The sequence below is a fragment of the Prinia subflava genome (assembly GCF_021018805.1).
Source record: "Prinia subflava isolate CZ2003 ecotype Zambia chromosome W unlocalized genomic scaffold, Cam_Psub_1.2 scaffold_31_NEW, whole genome shotgun sequence".
NCBI classification, from domain to species: domain Eukaryota; kingdom Metazoa; phylum Chordata; class Aves; order Passeriformes; family Cisticolidae; genus Prinia; species Prinia subflava.
The window spans coordinates 461064-479599 of NW_026960608.1; the positions used below are offsets into that span (position 1 = coordinate 461064).

At 44.0% G+C, this 18536-nt stretch overlaps 1 protein-coding gene across 1 annotated transcript in view; it reads right to left on the minus strand.

Annotated features, from left to right (window-relative positions):
- The window catches only part of LOC134565034 (microtubule-associated protein 9-like), a 32215-nt gene extending 13981 nt beyond the window's left edge, over window positions 1–18234 (minus strand). The window contains 7 exon segments of the mRNA XM_063424398.1: window positions 179–217; window positions 219–235; window positions 1105–1295; window positions 3096–3171; window positions 3173–3492; window positions 11027–11141; window positions 18199–18234. Of these exon segments, the coding sequence (XP_063280468.1) occupies window positions 179–217; window positions 219–235; window positions 1105–1295; window positions 3096–3171; window positions 3173–3492; window positions 11027–11141; window positions 18199–18234 (794 nt within the window).
- Between the last annotated feature and the right edge of the window lie 302 nt (window positions 18235–18536).

The window sequence follows — 18536 nt, forward strand, 5'->3', positions numbered from 1 at the left end:
TCTGACATAAACCTGAGCAAGGGTCATAACAACATGCCACATGCACTAAACTGTTTTCCACAGATGGTCAGAGGTTGCCAGCAGCAAAGACAATGCTGACAGAAAATGAGAGGGGAGCAGCATTGTTGGATCAGGCATCTTAAATGGTTCAGACCAATACTTGGCATTCTTCTCTTACCTGTCAGATAAAGAAGCCTTTGGGTTTTGTAGAACTCTCCTTTGTTTCATTTAGTTTCTAAGAAACACAGAAGAAAAGTAAAGTTATAGGTCTCTTAAGCAACAGATCAGGATGAAACAGGTTTTTACAAGCTAAGAGGGACACTGAGAATTGGACTCAGCCCTTTTGAGTCCCTTCCAAGTCAAGTCATTCCATGGTCTCATGACATTATGAAAACAGGCAAGAAAAACACCCTAATGAAGAGAGAGTATAGTAGAAGATAAGAAAGTAAGGAAAGAAAAAAACTAAAAAATAAAACAAAAAACAAGCCCCCAAACCAACCAACCAACCAAACTTTCAGAATGCCTGTATCATTTTGGAATGGCATCTAGGAATGTTCATTTGTATTATGTAAAAATACAGATAATAGTTTAAAAATAATAAAAAAGTAAAAAGAACACAGCTGGTTTATTCTATAAACACTCTTTTAAGTCTTTTGAATACTTAGCTTTAATAATTACATGTATCTACATATTTTCTTTCTAGGATAAAGCATAGAGTGCTTTGCATCTTATCCATTATTCAGGTCACACATGGATTCCATCCTCTGCCAACACACACTGCTCACTGCTATTCAGCTACCCTCACAACAGAGATCTGACATTTTCACTTTCAGAAGGGTACTTTCTTAAGGTTGGAAAACACATTTCAATACCTTTATCTGAATTAAATAATTTGTGGAAAAGGTATTCCTTAAATCTTTCATAAAGCTATTTATAATTTATAAGATAATTTCTAAGAGCCTCAGCTCTAGAAGCCAGATATAGATTGTCAGCTTTCCAGACAGTGTTCCAAACACTCAAGATACCAACAGCAACTTTACAAAACTCTCCATTGTGCTTCTAGGACATTGTTCCAAACAATGGTAAACTGTGTATAAGCAATACCTTGACAGAGTTCTTGGACGTGTTCTTTGCCTCCCCATGCTCAGACTGATCATTCACTGACACCTCCTGCATTGTATCAGTTATTATTTGCCCTTCTGTTATTTTCATCATTCTATCTGAACTGTCAACAAAAGGGGATTTCCTACCATTGTCCTCCAGTTTCAAGTCACTGGTGCCAACAGTCTTCTGATCTCGATCCAAAGGGAAAAAAAGATTGAGAGAACACATTAACAAGAACTTCATTGTTTTTGAGTATTGTTTTTTCTGCACTAAATGTATTTCTAGAAAACCATCCGTCTATGAAAGTTGTTACTAAATTTTATATAGCATAATGTATTTTCTGTATGCCTCCTTCTAAGAACTGTATACTAATAAGAACAGTATTCATTTGTGTTTTCATGTGAGACTGGATAAGCAACTGAATCTGGAACTAATGTTAAAGAATGTGAGAGCAAGACAAAGGCAAAATTTTCCATCTGCCTTTTCTGGCTCTAGTGCAGAAACCAAAAGCAAGAGTCACTGCAGTCACACCAAGAGCTCTTCTGACATCTAGAACACTTCTAATGAAGTATGCCAGTTAACACTCTGGGTAACAAATACTGCTTTCATGGTGTGGTGTTCTTCAGGGGTGTGGGACACAAGAGTGACTAACTGAAAAATTCTGCAGTGGGGATTTAAAGAAAACATCACCTCAGTCTGAATGTATGCCTAAGCAGTGCAACTGTTATTTATGAAACACATTATTAATAAGACTTAAAAAACATTTTAATCAGATTTCAACTGCCAGTAATGCAGCAATCTAAATTTGTAAAACACTTCAGACACAAGCCAAAAATTCTCCAGTAAAACCAAATTAGAAGTCTTCCACAAATTTCCAATAGAATTCTTCAGAAAACCAGAATTTTTGGATGACAAATAAACTCCAAATTATCTGAAGAAGGGAACATTAATGCCCATAATCTAAGAAATTTACCCTAAATTTACAGAGATGAAGGTAAGTTCAGGGTGACAAGAATTCTGAATTTACTGAATTTTAACCAATATTGCAGTGTGTCACTGCATTACTTTGGTTCACATGAAGAAAGGGAGTAGTTCAACTTCTTTTCTGCCAGTCTAAAACTACACAGGCACACCAGCCAGGAAAGAGATGTGTCTGCACATTCAAATACCTAGCATTTTGGTGCCATCATGTGGAAGGGAAAAACGAAGCTCATACCTTTAATCATGCTTAAATTGCGAAGTTGTAATCTTCTGTCACAGGTAATGACCTGTCATACACTTATCTCAACATCAAATAGGACAAATTCCTCTCATAGTAGGAATTAGATAAAAAACATGAAGTCTTTTGGCACATGCAGTCAATTAGCAGAATTCCAAATTCTGCTTTGTATATTAAAAATAAATTAGCTACTCCTGTAATGAAACATTCAAGTTTAGGGGGGTTATGTGTTTGAGTATACATCCAAAGTGTGTCAATATCTTCAAAGAAAAAGATCACTTGAAGTTTTAACTTCGAAATAATGAGACATCTACCATTCATAAATGTTTTGGGTACAGCTCATTTTCTGATGTTCTGTTACATTACAGCTTCACCTGGTCATAGAAAAGGAATTTCATGACCTTTCCATTAAAGGGTACATGGATGCTGTGGAGACTATGTCAATCCAGCTTTCTGTGACATGTAAAAACTGAGGAGGCATCTTGGCAGCCCCCTCACTCCTCCCATGCACATGCACTGATGGAGAGCTGGACTTTAGGCACCTAAACAGCTGGTTTTCCATCTTCTGAAAGGAAAAGGCAAACAGGAACCTTCTGCTCTTGGCCCACACTGGTTCAGTTTACCCCCTAGCATACAGAGGTTGCATATTTTTAGAAGCTTAGGCTGCAAGCCAAAGCAGATAATCACTAACACAAAAAAATAACCCAAACTGAAACACTAAAATACTGTAACATGGCTAAGCAGCAATAACATTAAAATACTTTCTTTACACCTGATGCTGAAGCATTTCCTTTTTTGTGCATCCAAGGCCTTGCTTTTGGTTGGTTTTCCTCTTGATTTCTTTTTTTTATGAAGTTCATTAATAGGCAAGTCATCACTTTCACTATTATCACACAATACTTCATTATTTTTTCTGATATTATCCCCATTTTGACCTCCCACACATCCTCCTCTGCCATCTTTTCTGTCGTTCTGTATGTTTTCACCTTCTAAAACCATTATTTGCTGATGCTTCTTTACATGAAAAAATAAATTCAAGTCATCAGCAGTTTCATTTTCCAAATTTACAGCTTTTTGTGAAACATCATCATTCAAGACAGGACTCCCAGCAACAGATCTTTCAGTGTTTGTAGAACCTGAATTACCTTCAGCAAGTTCTTTCCCAATATCTGCAGAGTACATTACCAACTTGCATTTGATACAAGTGGAAAAAATATTAACACAGAACCTGTATCTTCTATAACTTAACACCATTTTCATGTAACACCCTCCTGACTCCAGTTTCTGAGCATTTCTTTCTGTGCCTATGATCTCTGCAAAACCACCAAACTACAGCCTTATTCTATTTCCTTTTCTGTCATCGGTCTTCATGGACCCAATCCAAAGAAAAACATTCACTAATTAATTCTCTTCTGCCATGCAATTTAAAGCCCTTTTAAAAAACAATGTCTCAATGACATAGGAAGTGGAAGCAAGTCATCAACAACAAAGCTGGGTATGTTTGGTATTAGAACTCATCCTCCCTTCCCTTCTCTTAACTTTTGCCCCATTGTACTGGTCTGAAAGCAAAACCAGTGAGACTCCAAGTCAGAAATACAACTTAATAGAGAGAGAACAAACAACAAAAAAAGATAAAAATTAAAATAAGATAAATGCAATAGTACAAAGGACCTCTGACAGAGTCAGAATGCAAACCTGACACCCTGTTGGTCAGGGTGTTGGAAGCAGCCTCAAGTAAGTCCTCCCAGAGTGACAGTTGTAACTCCGCTGAAGTAGAGATGATCCTCAAGAAAGGGTCCAGTTGTCCTCTGGGAATCTAGTGGAAAAAGGTTCCCTTGATGTTTGGGATGGCTGGTTTTATCCTGGTGGAAAGGCTTTGGCTCTTCCCACTGGGTGGAGCATCTCACAATGGAATGAGGTAATGTTATCAGTCATGTGAGAGGCCTTGAATGTCCCATTCACAGGTGATGTACCTTGGAGGAGGATGGGTGGAGGAAGAGATAAGAAGGCACTTCCTTATCTGGTGTTATCAGGTGTCCCATTAACAGAAAGCATCCGCCCTCTTCCCCCCCTAGAGTTACAAGAGATAAGGAACAATATCTCCCAACCAACTTCAACAGATGAAAACAGAATTCAACATTTTTGGTTACATTTTTCAACCCAAGACATTATCCACCCCTTATTCTATTATCATCTGTATCATATCCAAATCAATATACTCATAAATATATACATACACAATGAAACCTTATACACAATTCTCACTTAAGATTAGGTTTCCCTGTGGCACACAACAGGTTTCTCCATCTTTCTGCATTACCCACCAAGTATAACGGTCCTTGAGCAAAAACAATCCCATGGATGGGTCTGCCTTTGCCTGAGGTGGGATTAATCCAAACAGTCTTTCCTAACATACCTTTCATGTGAACCACCAGGACTTTATCTCCATCCACTGTGTGCAAGGGTTCAGACTGGGCAGGACCACCTCGGTTGATGGATCCTCGAGTGTTCACCATCCAGGTGGCTTTGGCTAAGTTCACTTCCCAATTCTTAAAGGTCCCACTGCCAAGTGCCTTCAGGGTATTCTTTAGTAATCCGTTGCATTGTTCTACTTTCCCGGCAGCTGGTGCATGATAAGGGATGTGATATATCCATTCAATGCCATGTTCTCTGGCCCAGGTGTTTATAAGGCCATTTTTGAAATGGGTCCCATTGTCTGACTCGATTCTCTCAGGGGTGCCATGTCTCCACAGAACTTGCTTATCCAGGCCCAGGATGGTGTTCCGGGCAGTAGCATGAGGCACAGGGTACGTTTCAAACCATCCAGTGGTGGCTTCCACCATGGTCAGTACGTAGCGCTTGCCTTGGCAGGTTTGGGGAAGGGTGATGTCAATTTGCCAGGCTTCCCCATACCTGTACTTCAACCATCGTCCACTGTGCCACAGAGGCTTCACCCGCTTGGCCTGCTTGATTGCAGTGCAGGTCTCACAGTTGTGGATGACCTGGGAGATGTTGTCCATAGTTAGGTCCACCCCTTGATCATGGGCCCATCGGTATGTTGCATCTCTTCCCTGATGACCAGAAGCATCATGGGCCCAACGAGCCAGGAATAATTCTCCCTTGTGTTGCCAGTCTAGATCCACCTGTGACACTTTCACCTTAGCAGCTTTGTCCACCTTCTGGTTGTTGCGATGCTCTTCATTAGCCCGACTCTTGGGTACGTGCGCATCCACGTGTTGAACCTTCACGGTCAGTTTCTCTACCCGGGTGGCAATGTCCTGCCAAATCTCAGCAGCCCAGATGGGCTTCCATCTGCGCTGCCAGTTGGCCTTTTTCCAGCAGTTCAGCCATCCCGACAGGGCATTAGCTACCATCCAGGAGTCGGTGTAGAGATAGAGCCTCGGCCACTTCTCTCGTTCGGCAATATCCAAAGCCAGCTGGACAGCTTTAAGCTCTGCAACCTGACTCGATCTACCTTGTCCCTCGGTATCTTGTGCAACTCATTGTGTGGGGCTCCATACTGCAGCTTTCCACTTCCAGTTAGCGCCTACAATTCCACAGGAACCATCAGTGAAGAGGGCATATCCTCTTTCAGTTTCTGGTGGCTCATTATATGGTGGGGCTTCCTCAGCACGTGTCATCTCCTCTTCCTGTTCTTCAGAAGATAATCCAAAAGTCTCACCTTCTGGCCAGTTTTTTATAACTTCCAGAATCCCAGGACGATTCGGGTTTCCAATACAGGCGCGCTGTGTAATGAGGGCAATCCATTTGCTCCACGTCGTGTCGGTGGTGTGATGTGTGGAAGGAACCTTTCCCTTGAACATCCAGCCCAGCACCGGTAGTTGGGGTACCAGAAGTAGCTGTGTTTCAGTCCCAATCACTTCTGAGGCAGCTTGAACTCCTTCATAGGCAGCCAAGATTTCTTTCTCTGTGGGAGTGTAGTTGGCTTCAGACCCTCTGTAACTTTGGCTCCAGAATCCCAGTGGTCGACCCCGAGTCTCACCAGGCACCTTCTGCCAAAGGCTCCAGGACAGACCATGGTTCCCGGCTGCAGAGTAGAGCACGTTCTTCACCTCTGGTCCTGTCCTGACTGGGCCAAGGGCTACTGCATGAGCGATCTCCTGCTTGATCTGGGCAAAGGCTTGCTGCTGTTCAGGGCCCCAGTGGAAATCGTTCTTCTTGTGGGTTACCAGATAGAGAGGGCTCACAATCTGGCTGTACTCAGGAATGTGCATTCTCCAGAAGCCTATGGCGCCTAGGAAAGCTTGTGTTTCCTTCTTGCTGGTCAGTGGGGACATGGTGGTGATCTTGCTGATTACCTCTGTTGGGATCTGGCGACGTCCATCTTGCCACTTTACTCCCACGAACTGGATCTCTTGAGCTGGTCCCTTAACCTTACTTTGCATAATGGTAAAACCAGCTTTCAGCAGAATCTGGATGATCTTTTCTCCTTTCTCAAAGACTTCCCTTGCTGTGTTCCCTGATATGATGATGTCATCAACATACTGTAGATTTTCAGGGGCCTCGCCCTTTTCCAGTGCAGTCTGGATCAGTCCATGGTAGATGGTGGGGCTGTGTTTCCACCCCTGGGGCAGTCGGTTCCAGGTGTACCGTACGCCCCTCCAGGTGAAGGCAAACTGGGGCCTGCACTCTGCTGCCACAGGAATGGAGAAGGCGGCATTGGCAAAATCGACAGTTGCATACCACGTTGCCGCCTTGGATTCCAGCTCGTACTGGAGCTCCAGCATGTCCGGCACGGCAGTGCTCAATGGTGGTGTGACTTTATTCAAACCACAGTAATCCACTGTCAGTCTTCATTCTCCACTGGACTTATGCGCTGGCCATATAGGGCTGTTGAAAGGTGAACAAGCCTTGCTGACCACCCTTTGGCTCTCCAGTTTACAAATCATCTCATGGATAGGAATCACAGAGTTTCTGTCAGTGCGGTATTGCCAACAGTTTACAGTTGCTGTGGTGATTGGTACCTGTTGTTCTTCAACTCTCAGCAGCCCCACAGCAAAGAGGTCATCTGAGAGACCAGGCAAGGTATTCAGTTGTCTGATGTCTTCTCTCTCTACAGCAGCTATCCCAAAAGCCCGATATCCTTTTTGGTCCTTGAAATATCCATTTCTGAGATAGTCTATGCCGAGGATGCATGGGGCCTTTGGGCCAGTCGGGATGAGGTGTTTCTGCTACTCATTTTCGGTTAAACTCACTTCGGCCTCTAATACAGTCAGCTGCTGGGATCCTCCTGTCACTCCAGAAATAGAAATGGATTCTGTTCCTACATAATTTGATGGCATCAAGGTGCATTGGGAGCCAGTGTCAACCGAAGCCATATATTTTTGTGGGTCAGATGTGCCAGGCCATAGGATCCACACAGCCCAAAAGATCTGATTGTCTCTTTCCTCTACCTGGCTAGAGGCAGGGCCTCTTTATTCCTGGTCATGCTGCACGTTGCTCTCTTCGTGTAAATACGTTTCTGAGGTCCCTTCAAGAGCATCAGTCATATCATCATTCCTATACTGTCTGGAGTTCTGTGCACAAGAGATCAGAGCAGCGCTGACTCTAGATGAGCTCCTCGTGGTAGGTGTCCCTCTTTTCAGTTCACATACCTGGGCTGCTAAGGAGGAGGTGGGTTTTCCACCCCATTTACTCATGTCTTCTCCATGCTCCTGAAGAAAAGACCAAAGGTTACCTTGTGGAGTGTAGCCTCTCTCCCTGGCTGGGGGATGCCTGCTTCTAATGGCAGAGACTCTTGTTGGTTCTGGCGAGATGTGGTAAATTTCTTCTTCAAGTTCCTCTTTCAGTTTCTGATGGCCCTCTTCAATCAAGCTCCTGACTTGCTCAGCCGACAGCCTTGTTTCCACAGACGAGACACGGGTGTGAAAAGGGGCTGTGACAGTGTCCCCGTAAATTCTTAGTTTATTGACCAAGGCACCCACATTGTCCTCACCCTCCCTCCATCGCAGTGTTGCCAGGTAACGGGAGTACGTCTCTGGTCCAAGCCATGTGAATCTCAGCCACATCTGCGATGTGCATTGGACACCATCTGGGCTTTTAGGAAATCTCTCGTCTTCTGAAAAAATGATCTCCAGATCAGCCAATTCCCTCAGGCACTGGATACCTTTTTCCATTGTGCTCCATTTTCGTTGGTGCACCTGGAGGTCTTCTTTACAAAGGTATCTGTCCTTCACACTTGTTAGCAGTCGCTGCAAGAGGCTGAGAGTTCCTTGGGTTCTCCCAATGCCCTGGTCAATTACCACATCCTGGGACAGCGATCCCAGTTGTCTGGCCTCACTTCCATCTAGAATGGTGTAATTGGCTGCAGCGTCTCAGATGCAGAGCAGCCAGGTAAGGATGGACTCGTTTGTCTGGCGGGTGAATTCCCTCCGCAGGTCATGCAGCTCACCCAGGGATAGAGTGCGAGTGATGATCTCTGGCTCTGTCTCTTCTGCTGGGTGCGAAGGTCCTGCTGTATCCTCGTCAGTCACTATGCGGACTGATTTGTTCTTTGATTTCTTCTGAACGGAGGCAACTGCTACCGGTTTAGGCTGTTCCGGTTCGGTGACGGTTTGTGTGGGGATGTTGATGGCGCTTTTGGTTCCTTCCTCCTCTGTGACAGTGTGTAGACACTGACGCCGTTGCTTTGCTTCTTTTTTCCTCTTCCTCAAGAATACACTGCACTACACCATGTAGCGTTTTGTTTCTAAGCATGTTGCAGGCCATGCAGAGAAGACAAAGCAGAACTAACAACAACACTATGCTGTTCTTGGCATCGAGAGAGAACTCAATATTTTCAACAACTGTTGTGTCAGGCCTGAAAGGCTGGGAAAAAAATCATTCTTTACCCCTCTCCACAGGGGCTGGGTGTGATTGTAGAGGCCCCAGACATAGCATCCTAGACTAGGACAAGCAAACAAAATTGAGTACATATTCCAAATGATGTTCATTGCCTCGGAGGTTATCATGCAATAGACATAATACACCAATAAAGCAAATTTGATACCATACCCTGGTCTAAACAGGAGCATTAAGACCAGCAGATAGTGCCCCATGTGAGGAAAAATATAGAGAGCTAGGTACAACACCCATGTAACCATGTTGAGTATCATAGCGAACAGGTGTCTCCTTCAAAAAAAGGAAAATTGTAATTCTGACTTTTCTCAGCAGCTCTTGTGCTCCACGTTAGGCACCAAAAATATGTACTGGTTTGAAAGCAAAACCAGTCAGGCTCCAAGTCAGGAATACAATTTAATAGAGAGAGAACAAACAACAAAAAAAGATAAAAATTAAAATAAGATAAATGCAATAGTACAAAGGACCTCTGACAGAGTCAGAATGCAAACCTGACACCCTGTTGGTCAGGGTGCTGGAAGCAGCCTCAAGTAAGTCCTCCCAGAGTGACAGTTGTAACTCCGCTGAAGTAGAGATGATCCTCAAGAAAGGGTCCAGTTGTCCTCTGGGAATCCAGTGGAAAAAGGTTCCCTTGATGTTTGGGATTGCTGGTTTTATCCTGGTGGAAAGGCTTTGGCTCCTCCTACTGGGTGGAGCATCTCACAATGGAATGAAGTAATGTGAGTCGTGAGAGGCCTTAAATGGCCTAGTCACAGGTGATATCCCTCAGAGGAGGATGGGTGGAGGAAGAGATAAGAAGGCACTGCCATATCTGGTGTTATCAGCTGACCCATTAACAGTGGGCATCCACCTTCTTCCACCCTTAGAGTTACAAGAGATAAGGAACAATATCTCCCAACCGACTTCAACAGATGAAAATAGAATACACATTTTTGGTTACATTTTTCAACCCAAGACACACTTAAAGTCCACTAGAAGATACTCAAAGGAAGTATCTTCTACAGTGCTAAGGTTCACATGTTTAACAAAAATATTTATCTTCCTCTAGCCTGGTATTGCTAATTGACCTAATTTAGGAGTTCAAATGCTTGAGAAAGGTGACAAAAAAATGTCATGATAGTAGAATAGCGCATTTACTGCTGGAGAGCTTATTTTCCTAAATTTTGTCAGCAAAGGGAATCAAAGCATCCCACAAACTGTTAAAGATGTTTCAGGTGTGAATGAAAAAACAGGCAGAGGAAATCCTTTTAAAAATATAACATCATATTTAACATTCCTATTTTTCTTAAAATTTAGTGCCATGCCAGCAGGAAGAAGAGTCATTTGGCCAATCTTGTCATTTGGCCAAACATAAACACTAGCAAAAATCAAATGCATCCTGTTCCAAGAAAAACAGTCATATCAAACCTATTCTTGGTTTATGTGCACTGCCAGGGAAGCGAGCTCTGCAGCGTGTCCTGCAGCCTTTATTCACTGATTATCTAGACTGGGAAACCAGTAAGAAAAAAACATTGCCTTTCTCTCTGCCCATGTCCACTTTCATTTACAGTACTGTGCACTACTGTCTCATTCAGGTCTCAAGTAAACAAGATGGCTAAGGAGGAGAATGGGGCACCACAATCGTAGGAACCAGTACAGACTGTGTGTGGTCTAGCAGGTTGGCACCCCCACTGATTTCAGTGGGAATTCTGCTGCTAACTTGGCAGAGAACGACTCAGTGCTTTAAAAGTTGTTAAAATATGAAATCTTGGAACTAAATCCTATCGACACATAAAGATTGTCTAGGATCTAGTAAGGTGTTAAGAGGAGAAGAACACAAGGAAAAAATATTAAATTTTGTTTTACCATTTAACATGCCGTCATCACTTTCAAAGTCGTCTGAATATTGATCTCTTTTGTTGCTTGTTGCATAATCAGAAATTGCTTCCTGTAGCTCATCCTGAAATGGCTTCAAAAATAACTTTTACATAAAAGGGAGGATTCACTTGTTCAAGTTCAGCACTAATTCTCCCCTCCCACACATACATAAGTAAAACTGGCCAACAGAGATAAGCCCATTTAATTGACAATTACTGTGAAGCATAGTGCTTCCTTCCATTCTATCTCCATTCCCCTAACAGATCTGCATAAAAAAAGGTCCCCAGATCTCCATGTAATTATTTATATTTCTTCTTCATAAGAAATGTATTTTGCAAATCACTTTTCCATTTTTGGGCACTTATGATGCATCATCATGTGACACTTTTCTTTTGCATGTTTTGATCGGCAAGAGCACAAGAGGAGGGTATGTGAGAGCAGGTGAGCATGGACTAGCTCTTCACTGCTGCAGGACAGGAGCCTGACGCAGGTGGCAGGTCCAAACCTATGGAAGAACTTTACATATTTTGGACTCTCTGCTGCAGGACATAATGCATTTACATGATTCTGAAGGGCACTGGCCTTAATTATAGATTGTAAACACATAAAGAAATGCACCACTATCTCCAGATTCCAGGCCCCGACTCACAAACCACGAGGAGCAGTGGCTCATCAAGGGCCTTGGGCGCCTCCTAATGCACCCGCTGGTGGCCAGGCTGCTCCTTCAGCCTGGCTGTCAGGGACGGGGCAGCCGGGCTGCTCCCAGCCTGTGCCCGGGGAGCAGCTCCTGCTGTCCTCACTGAAAAGAACAGGGCATATGCTTTTATTAATATTCAGCTCTTTATTAAAGTGATCAGCTCTTTATTAAAGTCATCAGCAGGATTGCAGAGTCCGATCAAAGTCCTTTACGCTGCTGTGGTAATCCGAAGGAGCAGGTGCTGCTGCAGGTCTTCACTCAGCTGCCCGCAGTAGATGCCGAGTCCTTGTCTCCACAGGAACAGCTAGAAGCTCTCTCTGGTCAACCATCAGGAGGCAGGGCGGATGAGCAGTCTGCTGCAGGAGTGGGCGGAGTCAGCTCCTTGCCCTCAGGGAAAAACTTCGAGAGTTCCCCCTTGTCTACCTAAGTCACTTCGGCTGGCTGGTTCCCATTCCATCCAAACTCCTCATAGGTCATGGTGAATGTTCAAACCAGGTCAGGGGGTGCATCCACTTCGTGCTCGGCCAGGGCACTATCTAATTCTCCTCTGATGCCTCTAGCTTCTTGTCTTGGGGTCAGTTTCCCTTAGAAAACCCTCCCAGGATCCACCGGGGTTGTTTTATTTGCATATATACATGCATATGCATTTGTCCTGGTCGAAGCCGAGGTTACTCCTGCTGAATGAGGTAGTTACAAAGGACAGTAGGGCTATCTAGGAGTGGGCAGCTTCTTTTCACATTTCAATTAGGTAGGGAAAAGTTGCCAGGCAACTTTTCTTCAGGGCAGCTCCCCTCCCTACTCAGACTGGCTGGGGTGTGGGGGGGTTACTCTAGCCAGGAGGGGGTCAGGTTTTTTTTTGTTTGTTTGTTTTTGGTTTTTTTTTATTAGTTCATTCCTAACAAATCCCTCCTCTATTTCTTTGATCGGGCTGTAGCCAGCATCAACTTGCAGTGTCCTACTGAGTATCCTCTCAGTAGACACTGCCCAAAGAAATTTAGGAGTTCTCTAGGGGAATGCCCAGCGGGAGACTGAGCAGATGTGGGAGGGGTGCTCTTAAACTTGATTTTCTTATCAGGAATTAAGACACACTCGATAACAATTTAACTAGGGATTCTTCCGTTAACATTTCGACTAAAGAACTGTATGCTGATTGAACTATTACAAAATACTTAAATTCTTACGGTGGCATTTCAACTAGCAAACAGTTGGTACTACTTTACTGTGTATCAGTTTTTGGTGGGCTTTTGCTCACTTTGGTTTTCTTTTGAGAGTTAAATTTAGATCTCCTGGTTTCCTAATTGCTGTCCAAGTATGGGAGGTGGTGGGTAGTACTGTGGGATCCGGCTCGGCATCAGGAGGTGGTACTGGTCCTTTTATTCTGGTAATATGAGTCCAGCCTTTTTCTTGGGTTCACACTGCTGTGTATGTGGTAAGGAGTACTTGGAAGGGGCCTTCAAATCTGGGGCTTAATGGAGTTGTGTTCCAGGACTTGATCAATACCCAATCTCTGGGGTTGATGTTATGGGCGTTGGTGTCCAGAGGAGAAGTTTGAGGGAGATACCCTTTCTTTCTGAGTCCTTCTAGGGTTTTTCCTATGGTCTCCAAATATTTCCGAGTCGCTGCTTCCCCTTCTAGGTAGTCTGCTGTACTGTAAGGAGTGATTAGGAAAGGGAGCCCAAACATCATTTCATAAGGAGAGACTCCTATGTCAGACCGAGGTCTCGTTCTGATTCTCAAGAGGGCGAGGGGTAAACACTTAAGCCAATTCATCTTTGTTTCCTCAATTAGTTTGGTCAGCACATTTTTCAGGGTTTTATTCATTCTTTCTACTCTCCCCGAACTTTGTGGATGCCATGGGGTATGTAATCTCCACTTTATCCCCAGGGTTCTAGTTACTTGATTTAAAGTTTGGGCAACAAAATGAGGACCTCGGTCTGAGTCGATGTTATTGACTAGCCTGTATTGAGGTATGATATTTTCCAAAATGATCTTTGCCACTTCTTGCGCAGTTTCCCGTTTGGTTGGGAAAGCCTCTACCCAGTGAGTGAGATGATCTATTATCACCAGTAAGTGTTTGCACCCTTGCACCAAGGGCATTTCAGTGAAATCTACTTGTATATTTTGGAAAGGTCTCAGAGCAAGTCTTCTTCCCCCGGGTGTGGGTTTTCCCATTACTTTTTGATTAGTCTTCTGGCAAATTGCACACCCTTGGGTAACTGCTCTTGCTAGATTGTATACTCCAGTACATAGATTTTCTCGTAAAAAGTGGTCGCACAAACCTTGGGTCCCCCAGTGGGTTAATTCATGTAATTCTATTAATACTCTTCGCGCGAGGGCTTTATTTAGGAATTTCCGCCCATCAGGGGTTAACCATTCTCCTTGTTCCCCTTGATGTAACTTCAGTTCTTTTATTGCTTCTACTTCCTTTTCACTAAATATTGGTTTTTCCTTCTCTCCTCTGCTTGGTGTTGTCTCTATTCTACAAGTATTTACTGGGTTTCCTGAGTCTAAAGCTGCTTCTTTAGCTACTTGGTCTGCTAGTCGGTTCCCTTTTTCTTCCAGAGTGTCTCCTTTCTGATGGCCCTTTATATGTGCTACAGCTATTTCTGCGGGTTTTTGCAAAGATTCTAACACCAGCTTTATCAGTTCCTCGTGTACCAGGTTCTTCCCCTTTGAATTTAAGTAACCTTGCTCTTCCCAAATTTTTCCAAAGGTATGAATAATTCCGAATGCATATTGGGAGTCCGTGTAAATGGTCCCTCGTTCTCCCTCTAACAGATCTAATCCCCTTTTCAGAGCATAGATTTCGCAGCTCTGAGCTGACCAATTTGAAGGCAATTTTCCTTTTTCTACTACTTTCATGTCTTCTCCATCTACCACAGCATACCCTGAAGCTCTTTTTCCTTCTATTACTCTCGAGGACCCATCTATAAAAAGGGATCTTCCATATGGCAGAGGTACATCCTCTAAATCTTCTCTCACCTTGGTTTGAAGACTTATTAATTCAACACAATCATGTTCCAGATCAGTCAAGGGTTCCCCAGCAAGAAATTGTGCAGGGTTTAAACACTTGGAGGTGACTAATTCTAAATCCCCTGTATTGATTAAAATGATTTCATATTTCAGTATCCTAGAGTCGGTTAACCACTGCTGAGCCTTTTGACTTAGTATTGTTTTAAGATTGTGAGGGGTATGGACTCATTTTCCCTTGTAGGGTCAACTTTTGAGCTTCTTCTATCATGATAGCTGTTGCTGCAATTGCTTGGAGGCATGTTGGCCACCCCCTGGCTACTGGATCTAAAAGTTTTGAGAGGTAGGCTACTAGCTTCTTGCAGTTTCCCCACTCCTGAGTTAATACCCCATATGCGATTCCCTCCTCTGTACTCACAAACAGGTCAAACTCTTTCCTGAGATCAGGCAGGCTCAGGACAGGTGCTGAAGATAGCTTGTCCTTTAGAGCCTGTAATTGTTTTTCATCTTCTTCTGTCCATTTTACTTGCTCCGAATCTACCAATTTATTATAGAGGAATTTCACACTTTTGGTGTATTGATCTAACCATAATTTACAATAACTGAACAGGCCTAGTAACTTTCTCACATCCCTTTTAGTCTTTGGAGCCGGGATAGAAAGAATACCTGAGATCCTCTCAGGACTTAGTTTTTTGTACCCTTCTCCAATTATGTGACCTAGATAAGTTACTTCTGTTTTCACAAATTGTAGTTTCTCTTGGGATACTTTAAGGCCTTGTTCCCCCAGGAAATTAAGGAGTCAAATACTAGTTATCCTAACTAGGTCTCGCTCCTTTCCGGATACTAACAGATCATCTACATACTGCAAGATTTGGACATCCTCCTCAGGAGTGAACTGCCTCAGCAGCTCTTCTAATGCTTGCCCAAAGAGGTTTGGGGACTCCGTGAATCCCTGTGGGAGGCGTGTCCACCTTAGCTGTTGCTTCCTCTTTCTGTCAGGACTTTCCCACTCAAACGCCAATCAGTCGCGACACTCCTCTGCAAGCGGGCAAGCCCAGAAGGCATCTTTCAAATCTATAATTGTAAACCAGGCATGCTCTCTTGGAATTTGGCTTAAGAGGGTATAGGGATTGGATACTACAGGGTGTCTGGTAATGGTCTTTTTGTTTACTTCTCTTGAGTCCTGGACCAATCTATACTTCCCTTCTGCCTTCTTTACAGCTAGTATAGGAGTATTGTGGGGGGACATGCACGGTTCTAGAATACCTTGCTCTAATAGTCGCTCAATCACTGGGACTAATCCTCTCCGGCCTTCAGAGGATATTGGATATTGCTTGACTCGGATAGGGGGTGTATCTTTTTTCATTTCTATTTTTATTGGTGGGATGTCTAAGTATCCACATTTGCCTTCCTCTGCCCATACTCTTGGGTCTATTTTTTCTATGTCTCCCTGAGTCAGTCTCATGATCTGAGCTACCATCCTCCCCTCCTTGGGGATGATTCCCACCCCCAGTTGAACCTGCAGGTCTCTTCCTAATAGATTCCTGTCTACTTTCGGCAAATATATAAAGTCTATCCAGCATTGTTTTGAATTCCCCTTAATTTCTACGTTCTCCGCTACAGATGCTTTAAATGGTATTCCTTCTGCTCCCAACACGTCACAGACTTTCTCTCCAATAGTAACTCCTACTGGTAACATCTTTAAGCTGGACTTGTCAGCCCCAGTGTCAACCAGGAACTCTAACTCCTCACTTTGGGGACCCACTTCCAAGTTTACCCAGGGCTCTTCTTGATGATTTATTAGGTCCCCTAACCTATAGAGCCCCCGACACCCCTAGTCATCTGCCCTTAAAACTTCTTCTAGGGCTTCTTGCTCTTTCTCTATTGCTTCATCTAACTGAAACTTCTTACAGTTCCGTTTCAGATGCCCTACTTCACCGCAATAATAGCACTTTCTGTTGCTTTCGGGAACCTAGAGTTTCTTGAACTCTCTAAAGTTCTTATTTGCTCTATACGGTGGTGCTGGTTGATCTCCGCTTCGTTCAGGTGGCGGTCTTAATATGTCTCGTCTTGGTCTAGATGGCATTGCCACTGCTCTCAGGCTTTCCCGGGCAACCGCAACCATAACTTTAGCTTTAGTCTTGGCTTTTTCTTCCTCTCTCCTTAAATATACTTTTAGAGCTTCTTTGAGTAACTCATTTATGTTCTTTTCTTGCCAGTACTCCACTTTTTCTAATTTCCGTCTAATGTCGGGCCAGGATTTGGTGACAAACTGAACCTTCAAGAGGACTTGGCCTTCCGGGCTATCTGGATCTATATTTGAGTATAACTGTAAATTTTGCTTTAGTCGATTAAGCCAGATTGCTGGTGTCTCATTCTTTTCCTGAGTACTGTCAAAGGCAAATTTTACATTGCTTCCTCTAGGGATAGATTCCTTGATTCCCCTTACCATCAGGGACCTATAGTCTCTCATACTTTGCCTTCCTTCTTCTTGGTTAGGATTCCAATTGGGGTCCATTAAGGGCATCTTGTGGTCCCCTGGGGGCCCCAACCTGTTTTCTCTTTCCCATATTTTCATTCCTGCCATCCTGATCATCCGGACCTCTTCCAGAGAGAACAGAATGCTTAGAATAGAGTTCAGTTCACCCCAGGTATAAATATTTGGTCCCAGAAACTGGTCTACTTGGTTGGATATTCCTACGGGGTCTTCCACTAAGTTCCCTAGTTCTTTCTTAAAACCCCAGACCTTGGAAGCTGTCAAGGGTGAGTTTACAAACCAAACCCCTCCAGCTACTCCACTCATGGGAACTTCTCTAAGGGGGTAAAGCCTCTCTGCCCTTGGTACTTTGGGTCTGGTGTTACAATATGGCCCTTCTAAGACATCGTGTGGGGGAGAGGAAATAGATGGTTGTTGGAGGTTAGGGGGCATGTGGGTCGAGGAGACAACGGGGTTTAGGGGAGGTGAAGGGGTGGAGGATAATACAAGTAAGGGATTTACTTGGGTTGCTTCTGGTGAAGCAAGGGGGAAAGGGGTCATGGACCCAGCAGAAGGGGCTGAGGGAGTAACTGGGGAAGTGGGAGGAAGGTCTGGAGGTAGGTAGTCAAGGGGGTCCCATGTTTTTTCCTTTTTTCTAATTCTCTCTTCTCTATTGTTCTCTTTGTTTCCTTCACTCTTCGTTCGCAGACTGTGTATCCTTACACTCTCATCACTTATAGAATTTTCTAGCCAACAAGTGGCATACAATAGTTGTTGGGTTGTTTTTGTTTTTTTTTTAGTTCGTTCCTAACACTCACCAAGGGCAGCCTGCTTGCCTGCTTTCGTTTCGAAAGCAATGCAGATTTTTGTGGGTGTGCTGCCTGTAACAGCTAATAAATGTATTCCCAATGGAAGAAACCTGCTCGCAGGCCCCGTTCCCCAGTGTCGGCTTTACCCTGTCTCTGCCCCTGCCCCGCTCCTGCCCGTCCCTGCCCTGTCCCGGCTGCTGCTGCTCACCTGCAGCCCGCAGTCGGCAGTGCTTCCCCCCGACATGGCGGAGGTGTGTTGCTGTCGCCTCGCAGCCCCTGCAGCCACCGCCAAGCCCTCCAAGAGCCCTGGCGGAGAGCCCCAGGAAAGAGCCCAATTGTAGGAGTCCATGTTTCCATGGATCCTCAGCAGAGAGTGAGAAGGACAGACATAGAATTAAAACCTTTAGAAAAATTAGAATATATAAAAGCTTTAAATGCATAAAGTAGAAATCTAGCCCTCAGCTTTAAGTTTTACATGCCTTAAGTCCTAGTTTTTAGTGTAGAAGGACAGAGCTTTAGGCCTAGTGATAGAGCATAGACACAACA